Source organism: Pholis gunnellus (assembly GCF_910591455.1).
Source record: "Pholis gunnellus genome assembly, chromosome: 15".
NCBI lineage: Eukaryota > Metazoa > Chordata > Actinopteri > Perciformes > Pholidae > Pholis > Pholis gunnellus.
The window spans coordinates 4,321,330-4,340,938 of NC_136542.1; the positions used below are offsets into that span (position 1 = coordinate 4,321,330).

At 44.0% G+C, this 19,609-nt stretch overlaps 1 protein-coding gene across 1 annotated transcript; it reads right to left on the minus strand.

Annotated features, from left to right (window-relative positions):
• Positions 1-508: 508 nt before the first annotated feature.
• trip11 (thyroid hormone receptor interactor 11) lies at positions 509-18,801 on the minus strand. The gene is made up of 21 exons (XM_079175062.1): positions 18,222-18,801; positions 15,553-15,629; positions 15,221-15,331; positions 14,376-14,678; positions 14,090-14,158; positions 13,701-13,866; positions 13,187-13,513; positions 12,968-13,008; positions 12,775-12,873; positions 12,337-12,540; positions 8,682-11,711; positions 8,162-8,302; positions 7,704-7,897; positions 7,031-7,194; positions 6,800-6,903; positions 6,532-6,631; positions 5,177-5,258; positions 4,719-4,833; positions 3,346-3,468; positions 2,074-2,218; positions 509-1,975 (listed from the first exon to the last, which is right to left on the minus strand). The coding sequence occupies exons 1-21, from the start codon at positions 18,358-18,360 to the stop codon at positions 1,761-1,763; spliced, it is 5,949 nt and encodes a 1,982-aa protein (XP_079031188.1). The 5' UTR covers positions 18,361-18,801; the 3' UTR covers positions 509-1,760.
• Between the last annotated feature and the right edge of the window lie 808 nt (positions 18,802-19,609).

The window sequence follows — 19,609 nt, forward strand, 5'->3', positions numbered from 1 at the left end:
CCTCACCACTACCCAGCAGGGCTCGCGCCACCCCTCCAACTATGCGCCTTTACGCGAAAGCCGACACCAGGTTTTCATTAACCGCTGTCTTCTGGTCGAGCTGAAGCTTCGGAGCATTGACCAAGTGTTGCAGCGATGTCTTTTTCAAAATGGACCGTTTCTGCTCCGCTCTGTCAGGCTCCACAGATTATTTAGCAATGCAAATTGACTGGCCCCCTCCGAGCGCACTCACAACAGCTGGATTCAATCAAGGACAGCCAGCCCCCTCTGGTCAGACAGCGGCGCGCTCACGCCAACAAGCTGCGACTCCTGTGCTGTTGAGGGGCACAAAGGCATAAAGCATAGACTGTGGGTGTCTGTTTTCCAAAGTTATAAACAGTACCCCCCCACACACACACGGCTACAGCTGAATGACACTGCACATCTGGCGCAGGCAACGGTGTAGTAGCCACATCTGGTTTGCATGAATGCGCGTTAGAGAGAAAGAAACGCACAGCAGTAAAGGGCCAGCACAGCAGTATCTTTATTTAATTTCAAATTCCAATTAAATCACGGGTACTTACATCGAGTAAAGATCATCCAAGTTCAAGGTAACCCAACTCCCGTTTGAGACGTCCTAGTTTCAGATTTTACATCTACAAAATTTATTTTACAGTGAGGATTTACAGTTTTTACACTTTAACAATACACCTGGAGAAACCCTGTAATACTCTGCAGCGGCTGACTGACTTCTGTACAAAAATGTACAGCAGCTCAGTTATGCGCTGGCCAGCTCTGGTCAGGTAAAACTTCTTTAATGTGCAGTTTTTACATTTTGTAAATATATATATTTATATTAACCATTTACAATCCTGATTATACAACTATCTAATTAGCAAAAATGCAGGCACTTAACTTCAAAAACTTCCATAGTGCCTATAAATAGGAAACAACGCCACCCATTTACATACATATAACTATATAATAGTAGTACAACATATGAGCAGCCTCAAGCCTCTGATCAACCACAGTCCGCAGTTACAGCCATAATTACTACGCTTGTTGCATATCAGTCTTGCCGTCTGGAAAAGACAAGATTTCGCAAAAAATGTCTTTATGGTTTGAACAGATGTACTGAACCACATAAATCTCTACGCAGACTACTGCTGCCAGAGTTTTTAGGCAAGTCCTGGATCAGAAACAAACTGCATCGTTGAAAAGAAAGAAGAAGAAAAAAGACCCAGAAGACAAGAAAATAATAGTTGTCCTGCAAGTCAAAGGATGAAAACTGAAGGACATGAGATGCTTCCTCTTGCAAACAGAGGAGATGATTAGACTCAACCCGCATGGATTGAACTGCACACAGCGAGTTAACAAGGTCACTTGTGTTCAGAACTTGTGCGATGAAGAAAAACCTAAATGTAAGACGTAACTCATAAGACACTTTCTATGAAAATCCACGATGTTGCTGAAAATGTTCTCATCCTGCCACCTTTTTTGCATGTGGCGTCACATCTTGATCATCCTCAACTTGTGCATCAAAACGTAACAATGATGTTGAGACTGATGTGTAAAGGGAAACTCTGTTGCATAGAACAGTGATCGCATAAAAATAAATGGAGTCTCCGTCCCCTCACAAAAAAAAAAGGAATGACTTCTCTGATATTTATTTTTGCAGGATATCTTAAAAAAAGAGCAGCAATAAGTATCTCAGTCTGTGTAGTGTAAACCTCATGTTGAATGAATTCATATGGCTGTGTGGCATTCTTTATGGGGCCCGATCACTGCTTCAACAAGTCCTTGAGCACAGCTCCGCCACTGGCCTCAGCGGAGACCGGCACAGGTGTGAAGGTGGGCAGGGCATCGGAGATGGGCTTCATCAGCAGGTGACCTAATGAGCTGCCGGCGCTGGAACCGGCCAGCAGGGGAACCGCGGCAGAGCGAGCGGCCAGGAAAGGGTTGGACTCGCCCAGTCTCTTGCCGTGCGCCGCAGCTCCTGTGAAGAGAGAGGCGTCAACTTTAAATAAGGTTTCGATGTGTTTTGGGGACGCAAGAGGAAGAACGACGCCTTTCCGTCTGACAGGTGGTTTTTACCTGCAGCGCCGCTGGAAGCAGCACTGTTGGTTCGTCTCGGAGGCGGAGCGCCCAGAGCCTTGAATTCATGGGCTGGAAGCTTTGCTGCGGGCAGCGAAGGGGTCGACTCGATCTCCAGGAACTTCACAAACATCGCTGAGAAGGACTGCAACAACAAAAAGGACACAAGAACAGCGTGCAGTGCTGCTTAATTACTGATGAATTTCAGCAAGGAACTTCTGCTTTACATGCTAAACATGGGGAAGAGTGAGCTTGAGAAAAGCATCCTGGGAAGGAATCTGTGTCTTGCTCATGGACACTTCAGCAGAGCACATGCTAACCAGTTTCATAATTGTTTTTTTAACCAGCTGCCAGAAACGTGTATCCCTACAAATGTAGTTATAATGCTGCTGGACGATATTTAAATTGTATGTGTGTGTGGTAGTGTGTGTGTTGTTGAGACTTGTATTTTGAAGGGCACATGTACACATAAAGTATATCAGTGACTGCTTTGCTTCTCTGTGATTGCAGGGAAGTTACGCTGATGCCATGTCTGGTGCCTTGCGATAACTTGCTGAAAGACAGTCCTGGGAAGTGTAGTCGTTGCCCGTTATACAACACAGAGCAGAGTTAGAACTATTACATGCGCACTCTCCTGCGTGGTCTATACCGTTAGGCTATAGTTAGTCTGATGTAGACTAAAAGTCTACGAATGGCCGCTTATTTCAGCCGTCATTCTCCTCCCCTTCTGCTATCTATCTTCCAATTCTCTGCATCCTGTGCTTAGTGCCACCCTAGATGATTGTGATTGTTTGAAAGGAGTGTTCTTTCCCTATCACAGAATAATAATGTGTGGAGGCAGACCTTTCTTTAGTAATGAGTTAAAGGCGATAGGTCTGGTTATGGGAGACTAGGATATAGAGACGGAGGGGAAAACTGTCACACGTTGACCAGATGTCAGTTTTAGGCTCAACTTATTTCTCTAAGTCCGGCTTAAGCATGCAACTTGTGTTATAGTGGAATGTGGATGAATCAGAAAGCTTCATAGTATTATGTTTAAAAGTGCCGTAGCTAACTACAGTAGCTTGCTAACACATGGCTAACATTAGCCCGCTAACAGCTAACTTTACCCATCATCAGTTTAGTCGTCAACTGCACCCCAGGTAGACATTTGCCTGATTACGGATTCAAAGGTCTGAGCCAAGGTAGACAAAGGGTGCTGAAATAATCCTTTGGCATTTAAAAAATCTCCCTAAAAAAGGTATTTTGTTAGCATTTCAGCCTTACTCTTACCGAGTTCAACCCTTGGCCACCGGTGGGCCTCGGGGGAGTGGTTGGGACCCTCTGTGCTCCTTTGCCTCCCAGCCAGTTCGACATCCATCCAGTAACACCGTGCCGTCCGTCCTCCCCCAACATCTGCAGACGGGCGGTGAGGAAGTGCAGACAATTACTGTTGGACTCTTAACAAGAAACAATGTCTTCAAATCATCACAGACACCTAATATTTTATGATCAAGTTTGTGAAATAAGTTATTAATGTTAGCTGAAGAGTGCAGTTACAGTCAACGTTACAGTCTTTTACAGTTCATTCTGGCTATTTTGGAAAAGTTATTTTGTATTTTTTTCCTATTTCAAAGAAGCGGTCAGATTATTTTAGTTTTAATTGTTCTTCGCTTTCTTTCTACCTGCCATCACTTTCTGTAAAAAATATTTCGTGGACCCAATCGCGAGTTCAGCTCACAGACACTCTGCTGACAGACCACTCTACACATGTATTACTGACCATCAATCACGCTCTCTAATCATCATTAGAGTCATTCGGCAGGATCCAGCTGGATGGACCCCAAATATATATATACACTGATATATATACAGAGCGAGAGAGAGAAGAGAAGAGAAGAGAAGAGAAGAGAAGAGAAGAGGGGGGATACTCGCTGATCCACTGAGGCCAATTCTGAAAAGTCGTCTGGTTTTGTGGGACTCTTGGCTGCCGTCAACATGACTTGAGTGGAACATTTAAATAGCATTAACAGGAGATGAGGGAGAGATGAAAAAGAAACAAGTAGAGCGACCTCCAACACAATAAAAATCGGTCTTCTGAGGAGTTCTAATCTGTTTTACTGTAGGAGTATTGGGTAATTTACTTTGGAATCGTTGGACGGAGTCCCACGCGACTCCTGCCAGAAGATCTGTGTAAGGAAATGCTTTATTTTTCTGGGCTGAGCACGGAGACGATTTTAAGGGCTGCTGGACTTAAAAGTCACAGTTGACAGTTGGCGAGTTTCAGGATCGACTCTCTCAAGGACAATGTTTAACTGATCAGTGACCTGGGACAGTGACAGCGTCTCAATACTGGACATACTGGTCACGTTAACTGTTGGTCCTTCTCTGCCAGGCGTCTCCATGCTGCTCTCTTTGTCAAAGCAAACTAAAGTATCTGTAATTCAGACACCGACGATGAAGCTCTCTTAACTCGTGTTGTGTTGAAAATGAAAGTAAGACCTCTTTTGTAGCTGAGTGTTAAAACGTAGCAGCTGATTGTGATTCAGTTACTTTTAAAGTGAAACTGCTGTATTAATGTTGTATTAATACCCATTCTCTCCTAGAAACGTGATGATGTGGTTGCTGAAGTAAATACTTTGAATACGAGTCAATAAATCTCTCACCTTATCAACATCTTCTCTGCTCAGTCCCAGAACACTTCCCATGAGCCTCAGCACGTCGGCCCGCTTGGGTTTAGGTGTGTGGAAGTATCCCACAAACAGGTTACGCATCAGGACTCTGGAAACAGAACATGAATAATAAAGGCACGATGTAACTCGAGACCTCAATACCATTTTCATACAGCAGTATACAAAAGATATATTTATATCAATTCAATCACTGTACAGGGCAGGGGGAACACTTCTCTTTCCCATCATTGTAGCTGCTCTGTTAAAACCATGCATCTCCAACTCGTATTTTCAGCTTTGAGACAATGCATTTTAGCAGTAATTCAAATTTTCTTTCTACAATCCCTTGAAACTGTGGGAGAGTAATAATGAAAACCATATTTGTTTCTTATCATAATCTCATTTAGATGAATAAAACATTTAATATTTAACCCAGACAGGAACAAACTTACTTGTCTATCTTCCCCTCTGTGCTGTTTAGAAGGCTCATCAGTTTCTTCTGCGCCTCCTCCAACATTTCCTGTCTAAGTTCCACTGTAACACACGCACGCACACACACACACACACGCACGCACACACACACACACACACACACACACACACACACACACACACACACACACACACACACACACACACACACACACACACACACAGAAAAGATGTTTTAATCATTTAAAAGTCCCTGTTGCGCATAACCCCAGTGTGTGCCTTTCATGTCACAACGCTAAGCAGCCGATCACACGAAAAAGAAATACCCGAAAATCTTCAATCAATCAGAAAGTCATTAAACAAGACTTACTGCTGTCCTGAAGGTATCTCAGAAGCATCAAAGACTTTCTGAACCATCTGGATGCTAATATAACAAATATGATAAAGAAGAACTTTAACCCGTTTCAAGTTGCGACTATATTTCATACGCACGTAGTCGGAAATAACTTCGCTCTTTATGTAAAACAAGAGCAAAATATGAACGCTCTATTTAAAATGGAAAGTAACATCAGCATTAACCAATACAAACAATGATAAGACAATATGCTAATATGCTAAAATCCTGTGCAGCGGACAGAATGTTATTTTCATCCAGATGGTTTGAAGAGTCTTTGAGGAATCTGGAAATACTTTCAGAACAGCAGTACGTTTTGTTCAGTGACCTTCTGGGTTTCACCATCGGGTATTTATTTATCGAGATATAAGATTCTTTGTGCTGTGGCTTGAAATCAGTGTTAACACATGAGAGGCACGAACTGGGGCTATGATGCACGTACCAACGTCATCCTCTCATTGGTGAGACATTCTCACGGCTAACCAACTATTAACAGACCCGATGTATATTTTTTCATCGGTGACCGATGTGTAAAGTAAATATATGGCTTCATATCAGGTCTGAACGAATACAATGTCTGAACAGCCAGAGAGGGGCGAAAAAAAAAGAAAGCCGTCTGAGAATTTGCCGGCGAGATAAGAGTGAAATCTGCTGAGTGTGTACAGGAGACCCTCAACCCAGGGGGCGACCAGAGTTCCACGTGCTCTGTTATTCAGACTATGATAAGGACATGTGCACACTAAAATAAAAACATGAGCCAGGGAGAAATTAAAAAAATAAGTTGATGTCTGAATGCTGCCTGGGCCAGAAAAAGGCAGCAGAGGACGGCAGTTGCATTCTAGAATAACTTAAATAAACATGAATGGTCTTTAATGGTTTAAAAGGCTTTTTTAAATTTATTGCAACCTTGTAAAGATACCTTCATTGATAGTTTGACGTGTGTTAGAAGTCGGCTGGTGTTGACGCTCTGCTGCGGCTCACCTTGTTTTTTCAGCTCGTCGAGTTGCTCCTCATTTAGATCGAGCTGATCCGTGAGGCGAGACGCTGATTCCAGAGCAGTGTTGGCTTCATCGAGGTTAATCTGACGGAGAGCACAACACCCTCAGTTATTAATGCTTTCATGTCAATGTAACCGGCATCAAGAAATATGTCATATGTGTTCTCTTTGTGGCCTTGCTGTTGGCGCCACAAATGTCGTATATCAATAAAGTGAATGGATATTCTGATCAGTTATTGATTGCTGGTTTACCTGAAGCGCGGATGCTTGGTCCTCCAGCCTCACTGCTTTTCTTTTCCACTCGTCCTTCTCCTTCTTGTGCCTATCAAGCTCTTGTGAGTACATGGCTTTCTCTTCTGATGGGGGAAGAAGAGACAATTACTATGTTTTATTGCAAAACTGCAGGCATAAACTGCCTTATCAGTACCACCAGGGTAGATACTACTACGACCTGAGTCTTCAGTGTAGAAGCAGACGACTTGCCTTGTTGAAACTGCTCTAGCACCATCTGCAGGTTGGAGAGCGACACTGCATACTGGTTGACCTGCTCCTGGGAGGTCCTGAGACGGATGAGAGCCTCGTCCCTCTGCTTCACCACTCCAGTCAGCTGCTCCTGCAGGGACTCCACCTGCATGCTGGCCTGTTGGCTGGAGGCAGAGGACCAGTGAGCCGAAAACCAACATTTAAGACACCTCTGTACCACACGTCGATATCAGGGCATGCAGCTATATGGTATCCAACATTGGAATTCAATTTTGACTTGATATCCCCCCAGCTGGAGCATATAACTGTAAAATGATAGGGGACCTAAGATAAAGCCTTGAGGGACCCCACTAGAGAGTGGGACTCCAAAGCAAACCCTAGTTGAGAGGTAAGAACAAAACCAATGCAGAACTAAATCACTGATGAAAATGATGGTCGACTTGGTCAAAGGTTGAGCGAAGTTGGAGGCAAAAGAAAACCTAAGAGAGAGAAAAAGGATCTACCTCTATCACACTACTTCCCAGTTGAGCAGAGATGATTTGCCACCTATTCTCAATTTGATGTGGCATGCTTCTCCTGTTCAATATCTAAACCCTTGTGACAATGAGCAGTGATATCCCTGATCATTTCATTTGCATTTGTCTAGAGCGCTGCAGTTTTAGTTCATGCTAACCTGGCATTCTCCACCGCACTCGAGGACGTGGCCAGTTTGTTGTCCAGCAGTGCCACCCTCCTGCGTAGCTCGGTCTCCCTGTCCTCTGCAGCGAGGGCTTCTCTCGTGTACGAGTCCTCAATCTCCAAGAGGTGATTACGTAACCTTTCCAGCTCCAAGTTGAGACGCTGTTCTTTGTCCCTCATATGCTGAAGCTGTGACGGAAACAGAAACATCGTTACACGCGTAGAGCTACGAGAATATACCACAGTTAACTTTGGATCGTCAACTGTAACCGTTTCTACTTATTTAACAGCATGTTTTTATAGCTACGGAAGTTTTGCAGTATGAAATATCTATTATATCTATTGTTATCATCAATATTGTTCCAAGACATATGCAGAAAACCCAGCAGTGAGCAAACGCAGACAAACAGTTCAAATGAAAGGCGAGTGACTGAATATTATCCGTCCTCTTACCTCAGTTTGTACTGCAGTGGTCGCCATTTGTTTTTGCTTGAGTGCCATCATCACCTGATCCCTCTCCTGCTGGAACGCAAAAGCTTTCTCCTGCATGGACTTCAGTTCATTCAGGAGTTGATTCAGCTCACCAGACTTACCCTGCATCACATCATCGGAAGAGTAAACCAGAAATGAGACAATTTGAAGAATAAAAGAAAAAGACTGTTTCCTTGATATCTTGCATTTCAGGAATATATTAGTTTTGTTTCAAGACTTCTCCCCGCTCCATTTGTTCTTTAACAGTGGACGCAAAACTAAGTTTTCATCAATAATTAAAGTAACACTGGTTGAGTAATTGATACTTCTTACATATGGTCATTCCTTCAAGCTATACAAGACAGGTAAAGTATAAAAAAATGTATTTCATTGAAAACTCCTCTCCCAACTGAAAGTATCAAAATGTCTTTCAATAGCAACAATACAATTAAATGAAAGAGGTATAAAAGTAATGATTCAGAAGTCTTAGTCGCCCACTGACCTGCTCTTTGTCTTTGAGCATCCTCTCCACTGTTGCAGACTTCTCGCTCACAGCACTCAGTTCAAACTCCTTCTCTCTCAGCAGGAGGGAAACCTGCATGTTGGTTTCCTGCAGCGCTCTGAACTCAGACTCTTTCTCTCGAGAGCGCGACGCTACCAGCTCGTTCTCCTCCTTCAGCGTCCTCCCGTCCATTTCCAGAATGAGAGCGCGCTCTTTCAGGTTGGTCACGGCCTGCTTCAGCACCTCGTTGTCATTCTCGCGGTTCCGCAGTGACTCGCTGACGTGACTCAGCTGGTCGCCTTTGGTTTTGATGAGCAGGTCTTTCTCCCTCACGGACCTCTGCAGGGCCTCCAGCCTCCCTTGGACCAGCCGAACCTCATCGACCTGACTCCTCTGCTCGCTCTCTGTGGCGGATGCCGAGTTGGAGAGCCGGTGGTTGTTCTCCTGAAGGGTCTTGATTATGTTTTCCTTCTCAGCCAACTGAATTTGCAATTGGACAATTTCTTCCTGCAGTTTCTCATAGTTTGCCGTTGGAGACGTCTGGTGGCTTGGAGCATCCGCTGTGAGAGAAGCTCCACTAGCCTGAGCAGCTACGACTTCAGGAGTCTGTGCTACGCTGTCCAGCTTACCCAGCAGGACATCCTTGGTGGTGCTGAGCTGGGTGATGGTCTGCTGGACCTGGGCGAGTTCCTGACTCAGACTTCCCAGCCTCCTTTCCTTCTGCTCGTAGCTGTGGATCAGTCCGGTGTAGTCCACCGACAGCTTGGAGCTGCAGTCGCTGTCGGCGGAGACCTGACCCTGCAGTTTGATCAGCTCCTCCTGCAGCTGAGCAGACTCGTGCTGCATGTTCTTGACCGTGGTGATCACCTGCTGCTTCCACTCCTCCATCTTCTTCACCTGCTGTTTCAGTGTGTCTCTCTCCTGCAGCAGTTCCTCGAACTGATTGCTGCTGACGCCTCCGGAGCCGTTTCCAGACTCCCCCACTGAGGACTGCAGGACGGTCACCAGGGTCTGGCACTTCTGGGTCAAAGCATCGATCTCTATGTCCTTCTCCCTGATGATGCGGGACAGGTTCTGGATGGTCTCCTTGAACATCTCTTGGCTTCCTGAGGGATCGCTCATGTTGGAGAGGCGTTGGTTCTCCTGCTGAAGCTTCAACAGGGCCGCCTCCTTCCCTCCCATGATATCCATGAGACGGTGATAGTCGGAGCGAAGCTGGCTGTTCTCTCTGGTCTTCTCGTTGAGCACGGCCAGCACTTGCTCTCTCTCCACGGCGTACGCCTGCAGCTGCTGCTGCAGGAACATGACATCCTGGCTGTGTCCACCGCCTCCGACCATGGACATTCTGGCATGAAGCGCCTGGATCTCCAGATCCTTCTGCAGGATCATCTGTGACAGTTTGCCCACCTCATCACGGGACACCACCAGCTGATCCAGCTGTCTGGTCAGTGAGAGGTTCTTCTCGCTCAGCAGGCTGATCTCAGTCTCTTTCTCCTTGATGCCTCTCACCAGTCTGTCTATTTCTACCTTAGACAGGTCGTGTTTCTCGTTGCCGTTCTCCTGATTTAGAGTCTGGGTCTTCTCCTCCTGCAGGATGACCTCTCCCTGCACAGGTGGGGAGTCCCGCACTCGACTCCCGCTGAGCTGATCTACAGCCTGCTGGAGGCCGGATATCTCTTCATCTCTGGCGTGGATGAGTCTGTCATAGTTCAGTGTGGTCTGCTGAAGGCGAGCATGAGACTGCTCCAGCTCAGTCTGCTGAGCCTGGACGGACTGCTGCGACAGAAGGAGAGAGGCCTGCAGCTCCTCCATGGTTCTCCTCAGAGACTGGACCTCCTCTTCCAGACTGTTCCTGGAGGACTTGAGCTGGGTGATCTCGGTCTCCAGCTCCGTGATGATGTCTAAGGTCCTGGGCTCAGACAGAGGTTGAGGTCTGCTGGTCTGATCCCTGAGTCGGTCGATCTCTTCTTTCAAATGACTGTTCTTCTCCTTCATTCCCCCCAACTGTTTATCCTTCTCCTCTAGTGCGTGTTTGAGAGCATCCGCTTCCTTTGTCACGACTAAAATACTGTTCTCCATCTCCTTCTGCAAATCTGACGCGTTTTCTTTCAACGTGTCCATGAAGACGTCCTTCTCCTGCAGCAGATCTGTCAGCTGCTGCTGCCCTGCGACTGTGATGGAAAGCATCTCGTTGGTGTCTCTGTGGTCGGACGCCAGCTGCTCCGCGTCTCTCTTAAGCTGAGCTATCTCCATGTCTTTCTCCTGGTTGAGTTTGATGGCTCGCTCGTGCTCCATCTGTAAGGCGGAGGCGTCCATGGAGCGGGCTCGGGTCAGCTCCTCGATGGTCTGCTGGAACTGTTTTCCCTGTTCTGTTAGCGTCCTCTCAGCCTGCTCCAGTTCACCCTCTAGTTGATTTTTCTCCAGCCTCAGAGCTTCGATACGAGTGTCCTTCTCCCGCACTGTCCTGTTCACAGCCGCCTGGCTTTCCTGTATCTGCTTGGTTAGTTCCTCAGCTTCACCCACAGCCTGCTCACTCTCCCCCTTCAACCTCCTGTTCTCCATCTTCAACTCATAGTCCTCGGACAGCGCCTTCTCCTGAGAGCTCCTCATCTCATCCAATTCTCTCCTGAGCTCTGACAACTCCCTCTCCTTCTCTTCAGATCCCTGTGCCTCAGTTCCTCTATCCCCTGCCTGATCCAGCTCTGCTTTGGCAACAGATAATTGCTCCTCTCGCTCCTGAAAAGTCTTCTTCAGCTCTGTGACTTCCACTCGTGCCTCCTTGCTCTGCTTCTGTGCATGTCCCAGTTTGTCTTTCAGCTCCTTCACTGTCCGTTCCAGCTCCTGTTTGCCCATATGCAGGTCGTTGAGGGTGAAAGCGCTCTGGCTCACTTTCTCTCTTTGGGTTTCCAGCTCTTGCTCCAGTGCCCTCTTCTGGTCTTTGGTTGTGTTCAGCTCTGCAGTCAGTCCAGTTAGCTCCTCCTCGGCCTCCCTCAGCTGTCCAGAGAGCTGCTCCTTCACTGAGATCATGTGCTAGAGGCAGAAAAAGTAGAAAAACTAAAATCAGTAAACAAATATATTCTCATTGGTTTTTTTTATTGTTGTGTAGCGTGTCTCCATGTTTTCTTTTAAAATGTTATACACATCCATATCTTAGCTTTGTTTTTTGCTCAGCATGACGCCTTCACAATGTCTGAAGACGATTAAAACCCAGTTGGTTAAATAAGTAAGTGGTGCATTGTGTACTTCACAGTTTAATATCACCACAATGTGAGAGATCTTAGTGGGTTTAAAATAATAAACATTTAAATCAAATGTACATAGAACTTTTTGTAGTGCTTTGACGTGCATGTGAACTTGAGAAAAATTCCAAAATAACAACAATAATGAGCATGTACATATGAGCAAAATGGTAGGCTTATATATGTGCAAATGTATGTACACATATGTATGTATTCTTGGTATTTCATTTTTTTCCTTTGATACAAACTGATCGGAATTTTTCACATTATTTTCCCTTGAATGCTACACACTGTTGCTTTAAGCCGGCCCTTTGTAAAGCACGTTGGCTGATTTTGATGAGGTCTACATAAATACACATTGTTATTATTATTATTATATGATAACAAAGAAAGCTGGCCACTGCAGTCACTCAGACCTGTGTTGCTTCCTGGTTTTGCCGGTCTAGTTCCTCCAGCTCAGACATCAGGGTGTCTCGTTCCTCCTCAGTGTTTCTCAGAGCCTTTTCTCTCTTCTCCAGCGCTGCCTTCAGATCCTCCAGTGACTCCGTGTCACCAGACTCAGCTTCATTATTGCTAACTATTTGTTCCTCTGACATTTCTAGTCTTTCTTGGAGACTGAGCTGTGAAAACACACATAAAAATAACAACATTGATTATATAATCCAATAGACCTCAGTTACTCCATCTGAGTTCTGTCTTACCGACACCTTAAGACATGTAACTGTAAATGCATCACCAGGTTCTATGTCACACGTTACACACAGACACTTACAATAAATGTATCAATAAAGATATACTATAATAATTTAAGCAGCCTGTGGATCAAACATTCAGATTGCACCAGATGAACAAACCTTTTCCTGCTCTAGGACTTCCTTTTCTTGTCTCAATGTCCCAATAATGGTGTTCAGTTCCAAGATGTCTGCGTGCTCAACTTCTTCCTTTGGTTCAGCCTAATTATAAAGAAAGAGTTAGAGAGGTCATTAAACTACATACATTATAAATATTCAACATGATGTTTGGTTAATGATTTATAATCACACTAACCCCAGCCATGCTTTTCAGTCCTTCTATCTCTATTTCCGCAGCTGAAAAGCAGAAACTTTAGTTAATATGAAGGTTAATAATGAAGGAAAACAACCAATGGATACAGAAGCCCTGAGAGGACAATGAGAAAACAAATCTGGTGATTATTTTTCTAAGTCTGAGCTCAATATTTAATTTAACAGCATTAATTATCTGTATTCAGCATGAATAACAGTATACCTGCAAGGTTTTTTCTCAACACTTGGATCTCGTGGTCCAGCTGGGCTTTTTGCAGAGACTTCCCCTCCTGCTCTTGTACGCGTGTCTGAAGCTCGGTGACGGAGGTCTGCAGACGCGTGTAGTTCTGCAGCAGCCCAGTGTTTTCCTCCTGGACCTCGTCCTTCTCCAGCTGCAGTGACGCCTGCTTCGTCTGCGCCTCCTCCAGATTGTCAGAAAGCTCGGCCAACTGCTTCTCCCGCTGATCTGCCACTTCCTGCAAGGAGCTTATGGCTTTCTGAAGTTCAGGCAGTTTGGAGGCATCTGACGGGGAAGTGGCAGGACCACCACCTGGAGAGAAGGATTCAGAGGAGGGAGTTCATTTGGTGTGTTGTGTCTCGAGTAGAAACACTGAGTTGAAGAGATTTGTCACAACTTTGCAAGAATTTTTGGTATTAAACCATCATTTCCTCGGGAACATCTCTGATTTCCTCTCGCTTCCACAAGTTACAACAACAAATACCAAAGTTAGGCTAACCACTATGAATCTGTTCCTCCAGCTCCTCTATCCGCTCCTCGTACTCTGCTAAGTCCTCTCTATGTCGCCGTGTGATGTCGGCCATCTTCTGCCGCTGAGCGTCCTGCAGAGCTGCCAGTTCGTGCTGGTGTTCATCCACCTCACGGCTCATCTCCTCCCGCAGCTCCTGTTCCAAAGCAGCAAAAACATCAAGGTTAGAGTCTCAGTGTCACTGCGCTCTGTGCAAGGTGTCGTTATAAATTATGCAATTCTGCAGAACGTCAGAGTTGGGTAATACTAACAACCACTTTCACATTCACTTTGTCATTTAAACTATGTTAATACATAAAACATTCTAGCAGTTTTATGATGTAGAATATAAATGATTATAGCAAAAATGAAAAACTCACCTTAACAGTTCTTTGAAGTTTGAGAACTTCTCCCTGGTCGCCATTTCCAGCTGCTCCTGTTGTTGATGCCTGAAATAAAGATGATAAATCAGATTTCAGGGCATAAATGAAACATTATATATTGTTTCTTTAATCTGAACAAATCCATATAAAATTGTGAATATATAAAAGTGTAAACAGGGATTATCTACTATGGGAATGTGGAACTATTCCTCTAACTGGATGACCCAGTTACTCCCTGTACCAGAAGCCATCTGTCCTGCTACATCATCATCATCATCATTACCTGAGACATTCGCCTCCAGTGTGCCACCTCGGCCTCCAGACGCACGGCTTCTGTCGACAGCCGGTTGATCTCCTGCTGCGACCAGATCACGTCGCTGAGGTCCATTTCGTCGCCGTGGAATCCCTGGTGAGAGCCTGAGGGCCGTGACATGTAGGAGGAAACAGAAGAGGAGGTAGTGGTCGAGGAAGACGTGGTGACGGGCAGCATGGCCGGACCGACGGAGGAAGACTGAGCCGAGTGCTGCAGATTGTGGACTTCGTCCTGGAGTCCACTCTGCCGAGCTTTCAGGTGACTGATCTCCACCTGGAGACACAAACAAACATTAAACTCTTTAATACCACGAGCTCCACATCCATGTTCTGTCTTTACAAGGCTGAGCTGTATGTTTCAGTTCCAAAAGTGATACTGGTCTGCTCTTTGTCAAAAACCAAAAGTCTTCAAAAGCATTTTCTTTTTTGCCTTTTTTGAATGTTCTTATTAGACTTTGGCTGATTTCTGACCGATCTTTTATGATTAAGATCATTTAATGAATGTAGGTTTTACACGAGGATTTCAAACACTAAATGTGGGCAAATGTGCTTTTAACTGCCTTTGGAAAAATGGAAATCTGATATTCATCTACCCATATACACTCATACATAAAAATGTGTTTAATAAGAGCAATTAAGCATTTCATCATGTGTGTGCATAATGTGTGTGCATAATGTCTGATGCTACAGTATGATATATATATATATATATATACACACACAATTTGACACCATGGATCATGTGTCTGTCATTTAGGATATAATTTTAACACAAATACTATGTAGATGCTTTATTATAAACACTAATGTACACACATCTTTCTGTTGCAGGAGGCTTCTGTACTCTGCGGACTGTCCTTTAATCTGGATCTCTGAGGCCTCCAGCTTCTCCTCGAGCTCTGCGTGAAGCTTTCTTAATCTGTCGTACTGCAACAAAGAGAGAGAAGCGAGGGAGTCAGTCACAAAAATAAATAAATATATATGCAGGACATTAACATTTCTTCTTGTCCGCTTTACATGAAGGGGTCAGAGGTTATGGTGAAGTACAGAGCAGCAGTTATAGCTGTGCTTTTCCCGCAACACGTCTACGGTGAGAGAGGATTATAGTTTTACTCCTCGACTCTGAACAAACGCACAAAGAATCTCACCTCAGATTTCTGAGAGGCAAATGAAGCCTCGATGTCGACCAACTTGGTATTGGAGACCTGCAGTTCTGTGGCAGCGTCTGCAGTTACATGAAAAATATCAAAACATACACAGGTCAGTATACAGTTAAAGTATAATCCACAAACATAGCTTTGTGTTTTTCTCATGCACACAGAAAGAGAAACATTATCAGTTCAAAATGAGAACTTATCTTCATGTTTATCTTGCAGCACATTCAAGAGACACTAACTGCTGACTTCCCTTCTCCATCTTCGTCTCACACACTCTCTCCGGCTCAGATGACATACAAACATTTCTGGGGATCATATCGGAGTCATGTGACCTTAACAGGCTGGACGAAGCTCAGCCAACACGTAACACTACGACACAAACTAAACTGAAGCCTACAGGCCAATCTAGCGCCAGGTCATTTTCTTTTTCATAAAATGAGCTTAAACGATGGATGTAAGCCCCGACATGCACAGAGCGTCACAGCTGTGCTCCGTACTCAAGAGATAAGAATTCATACTCCTGGTGTTTGATTAGAGCTGTGAGTTGGAGATCTGCGGTCAAAGTTCTCGCCGAGTCAATACTTTATCACTCGTCGTCTGTTTCGCTTCAGAGTGATGGTACTTTGGGGTTTAACAGGCCAAATGAGATGGAGCCCTTCTTTGATAGAAACTCCATAATTATCGCATTTTGTCTTCATGAAATACTCACGAGCCCAGAGAAAGGTATCGGTATATATATTGAGAGTGTTTGCCTGAGATTTTACACCAAAATAACTTTTACTTTGAACTATAAGTTCTGTAGATGTTGCTATAGATGAACATTTCTGACTTGTCTACTTCTACGTGCATGTAAACTCTTTCACCATCGGCCATCAAAATAAAGTATGTGGGTTACTTTTAAAACTAGACAAACACGTAATTCAACCACGATACAGCCGCACATGCAAAACAGTTTGTGTGCATCCGTTAAAAAGCACCTTTAACTGACCCCGGTAAGAGGTCTTCAATCTGTTTTCCAAGTTCATTGTCATGCTATAATGTGATCCTGACTGGAAAGAGTTAGACCATGGTAAGCTGCCACAGACTTGGTATTAGCAGGACTCTCCTCTGTGTTTAACAAAGAACTATTTACAATCCTGTTTGTCCAGTTAGCTTGAAGCACAGAAGTGGGATTAACTGTGAAATAGTAGCCGTCTTATCTACACATCTGCATGGTACATTGAAGACTGACACCGAAATGCAGTGCAGCAGTGATGTGGAAAGGCAGAGTATTTAAAAGGCACCACACACTGTTAATTACGCTACACAAACGTTATGGAGCGCTGCAGGAATGAGTCCTAAAACCAGAAAGTGAGTCAGCATTCTTGCACTTCCGGTTCCCTCGTCTCGAAGTCGATGGGTTTTTGGTTTGATGCCTGAAATAAGATCGGTGGTCAACACAAGCTCCAGAGGTTTTAAAGTCTTGTTCTACGATACAAAATACGTCAGTAAATACTCCTCTCAAGAGTTTTGAAGCTTTTACGCGTCTTAAAGAAGGCGGTTGCTAACAAGTGGCTGAATGAGACTGAAGCACGTTGACGTTGATTGCCACAGAGCTTCTTTTCTGGATGGAATCCAACGGAACAATCCTGTTGGCTTCCTGCGTTGACACTCGTCATCTCTGCAGCTCTCTATTATCTTTCAAGAAGTCCAAATCTCATTCAGTGTCAACACAGCAGCGATAGAAATGGGGAGTTCTGTTTACATGTATCCACTTTACCGCATGAGAACACGATTATCTTGAAAACAAAAGACAAAGCATAGCAAGTGCTGCACCGGGTCAAGAAAGCTCTTTTTATTCAAACTGTTTCAAAGCAGTGTTGATTTAACGTAAGGGTCATTTTGGAGAATGTAGTTTGTGGAGCTGTTGAGTTGCGTTGTGTTTAACTGAGAGGTGTTTCTGATATTTAGTCTCTACTCATTGATAGAAATAGGATGGACAAAATATTAGCAACACCTCTGGATATAACCACTCACACCTAAAACTGTTTCAACAACAACAACAACAGGACATTGAACTTATTGGAAGGCTGTGATACTGTTGTGTTGTGTTGTGGAGACGTCTGATTGATTTATGAATTAGTTCTTGCTGGTCGTACCTGGTAAACTGCCAACTGAGTGTATACACGTATTTGTTTCTAGCACCATCTACATATTACAATACGTTTATGTTTCTCTCGTGTGAGCTGATGTTTGCTTTTGACAAATGTATGTTGACTAAAACACCAACAAGCCACTACACACACACACGTGTCTAATGCGTCTACTGGTTTCTCACATCACTTACAGTGAGTCTGACAAACCTTGTTGGTAGTTTTTTTTATAGTTAATGGCATTTATTTTGTGCAACAAATCTTCAACTTCTCTATGTTTTTCTCTGTTGCTTCCCAAGACAACAAATACATGTTTACAATCTTACTAAAGACCAACATTGTTGACATGTCAGGACCTGGGAAACTAAAGGCCCCCTTAATTTAAGGTTGACACACTGCCACTATCGACCAGCTCATGCATATGTGTACAAAACACTTTTTCCTACAGCTGTTTGACTCAAAACCTTGAGTCTGATGATGTGGCTTCCTAACAAAGAGATACAAACAAAAACAGGAACACAAACTTACCTCCCACTTCTTCCACTCCTTCCAGCAGCATGTCTTTGGTGAAGTTTGATATCTGCCCGGTGAAAGACGACAAGCTCCCGCCGACCTGGCCCAGAGACTGACCGAGGCCGGAGCCGATTCCACCCAGCCAGGATGACATGTTGAGGAGTACTACAAACCAAAACAAAGCAGGGCCGAAGAGGACCAGGGGGGGGCTAGCCTAGCTTAGACTCCAGAGGTGGTGCAGTAAACTCGGTCATCAAGCTGAACTGTAAATTCTACACCACGGGGACTTCGTTAACTTCAAAATCCACTTTAATCTTCCGAAGCAAAGTCGCTTTTCAGGCTGACAGACGCTCATTTAGCAAAGACCCCTGTTCGGCTAATAACAGCTGATCCTTTTGCCTTCAGGAATGTGTCAAGCTAAAGCTAAGCTAAGCGACGTTATATCACAGTCAAACTAGCTAATACCTCAGCTTCCGTCCTTACGTTGAGGTCTGTGTCGTCTACGGTGAGTGTGAGGGGTGTTTTTTTTTTTTTAGCAGTTTCTCGCCGGTCTAAACAACACAGCGTCCAGAAAGTGCCACCTCAACTGCAGCCATATCTGCTCGGCTGCGGCGATGGCTGTCAGGTTTGACGTGGACACGGAACAAGGCAGCGGTGCATTGTGGGATACTGGAGGACCAACAGATCCAAGGTGCGTTCAGGAACCAAAGAGAACACCAACTGAAAGTCAGGCGCAGTCTTCCGCAGGTAAATAGTACAGTGTGTTCATATTTATATTGCGTTTTTATTCTTGGAAGGTTAGTAAGATGACAAATGGGAAATATTTGTAAATTAAACTTTGTTTAGAAAAAATAGTTAAAGCTAAATGTAATATTTACAGTGTACATTTTTGAGCTATAACCTTTATATTACAGATTTGGACAAATATACCAATGTTATTAGATTTGGAGTATGTTTCTGTTTCATCATATTTACATCAGGCAAGCCACATCCTTGTATGTCTAATAATAAATGCTATTGTTTTATTATTTGACTATCTTATTGTACACTTCATTTTATTTGATACTTATGTTGTCTGTCTGTCTTTGTATGCATTTCTTTTTATGCTATTATTTTATTGTCATATGATTGGATTCTGTTTGTCTTGAAATGTGCTATACAAATAAAATATATTATATATTATATATTGTATGAAGAGAATATTATGAAAACAGTGTATTTGTTTCATAAATATAGGTGACAAGGGTTTTAAATAAGTAAAAGTAGTGCAGTATTAGCAATAACAGTACCAGCAGATGAATGCTTAGTGATTGCTCCTCTAAATGATTCTTATAAAATGATTCAGTCTGTCCGCTCCTCTTCTGTTATAACATGAACATTAACATAGTCACATGAAACCGTGC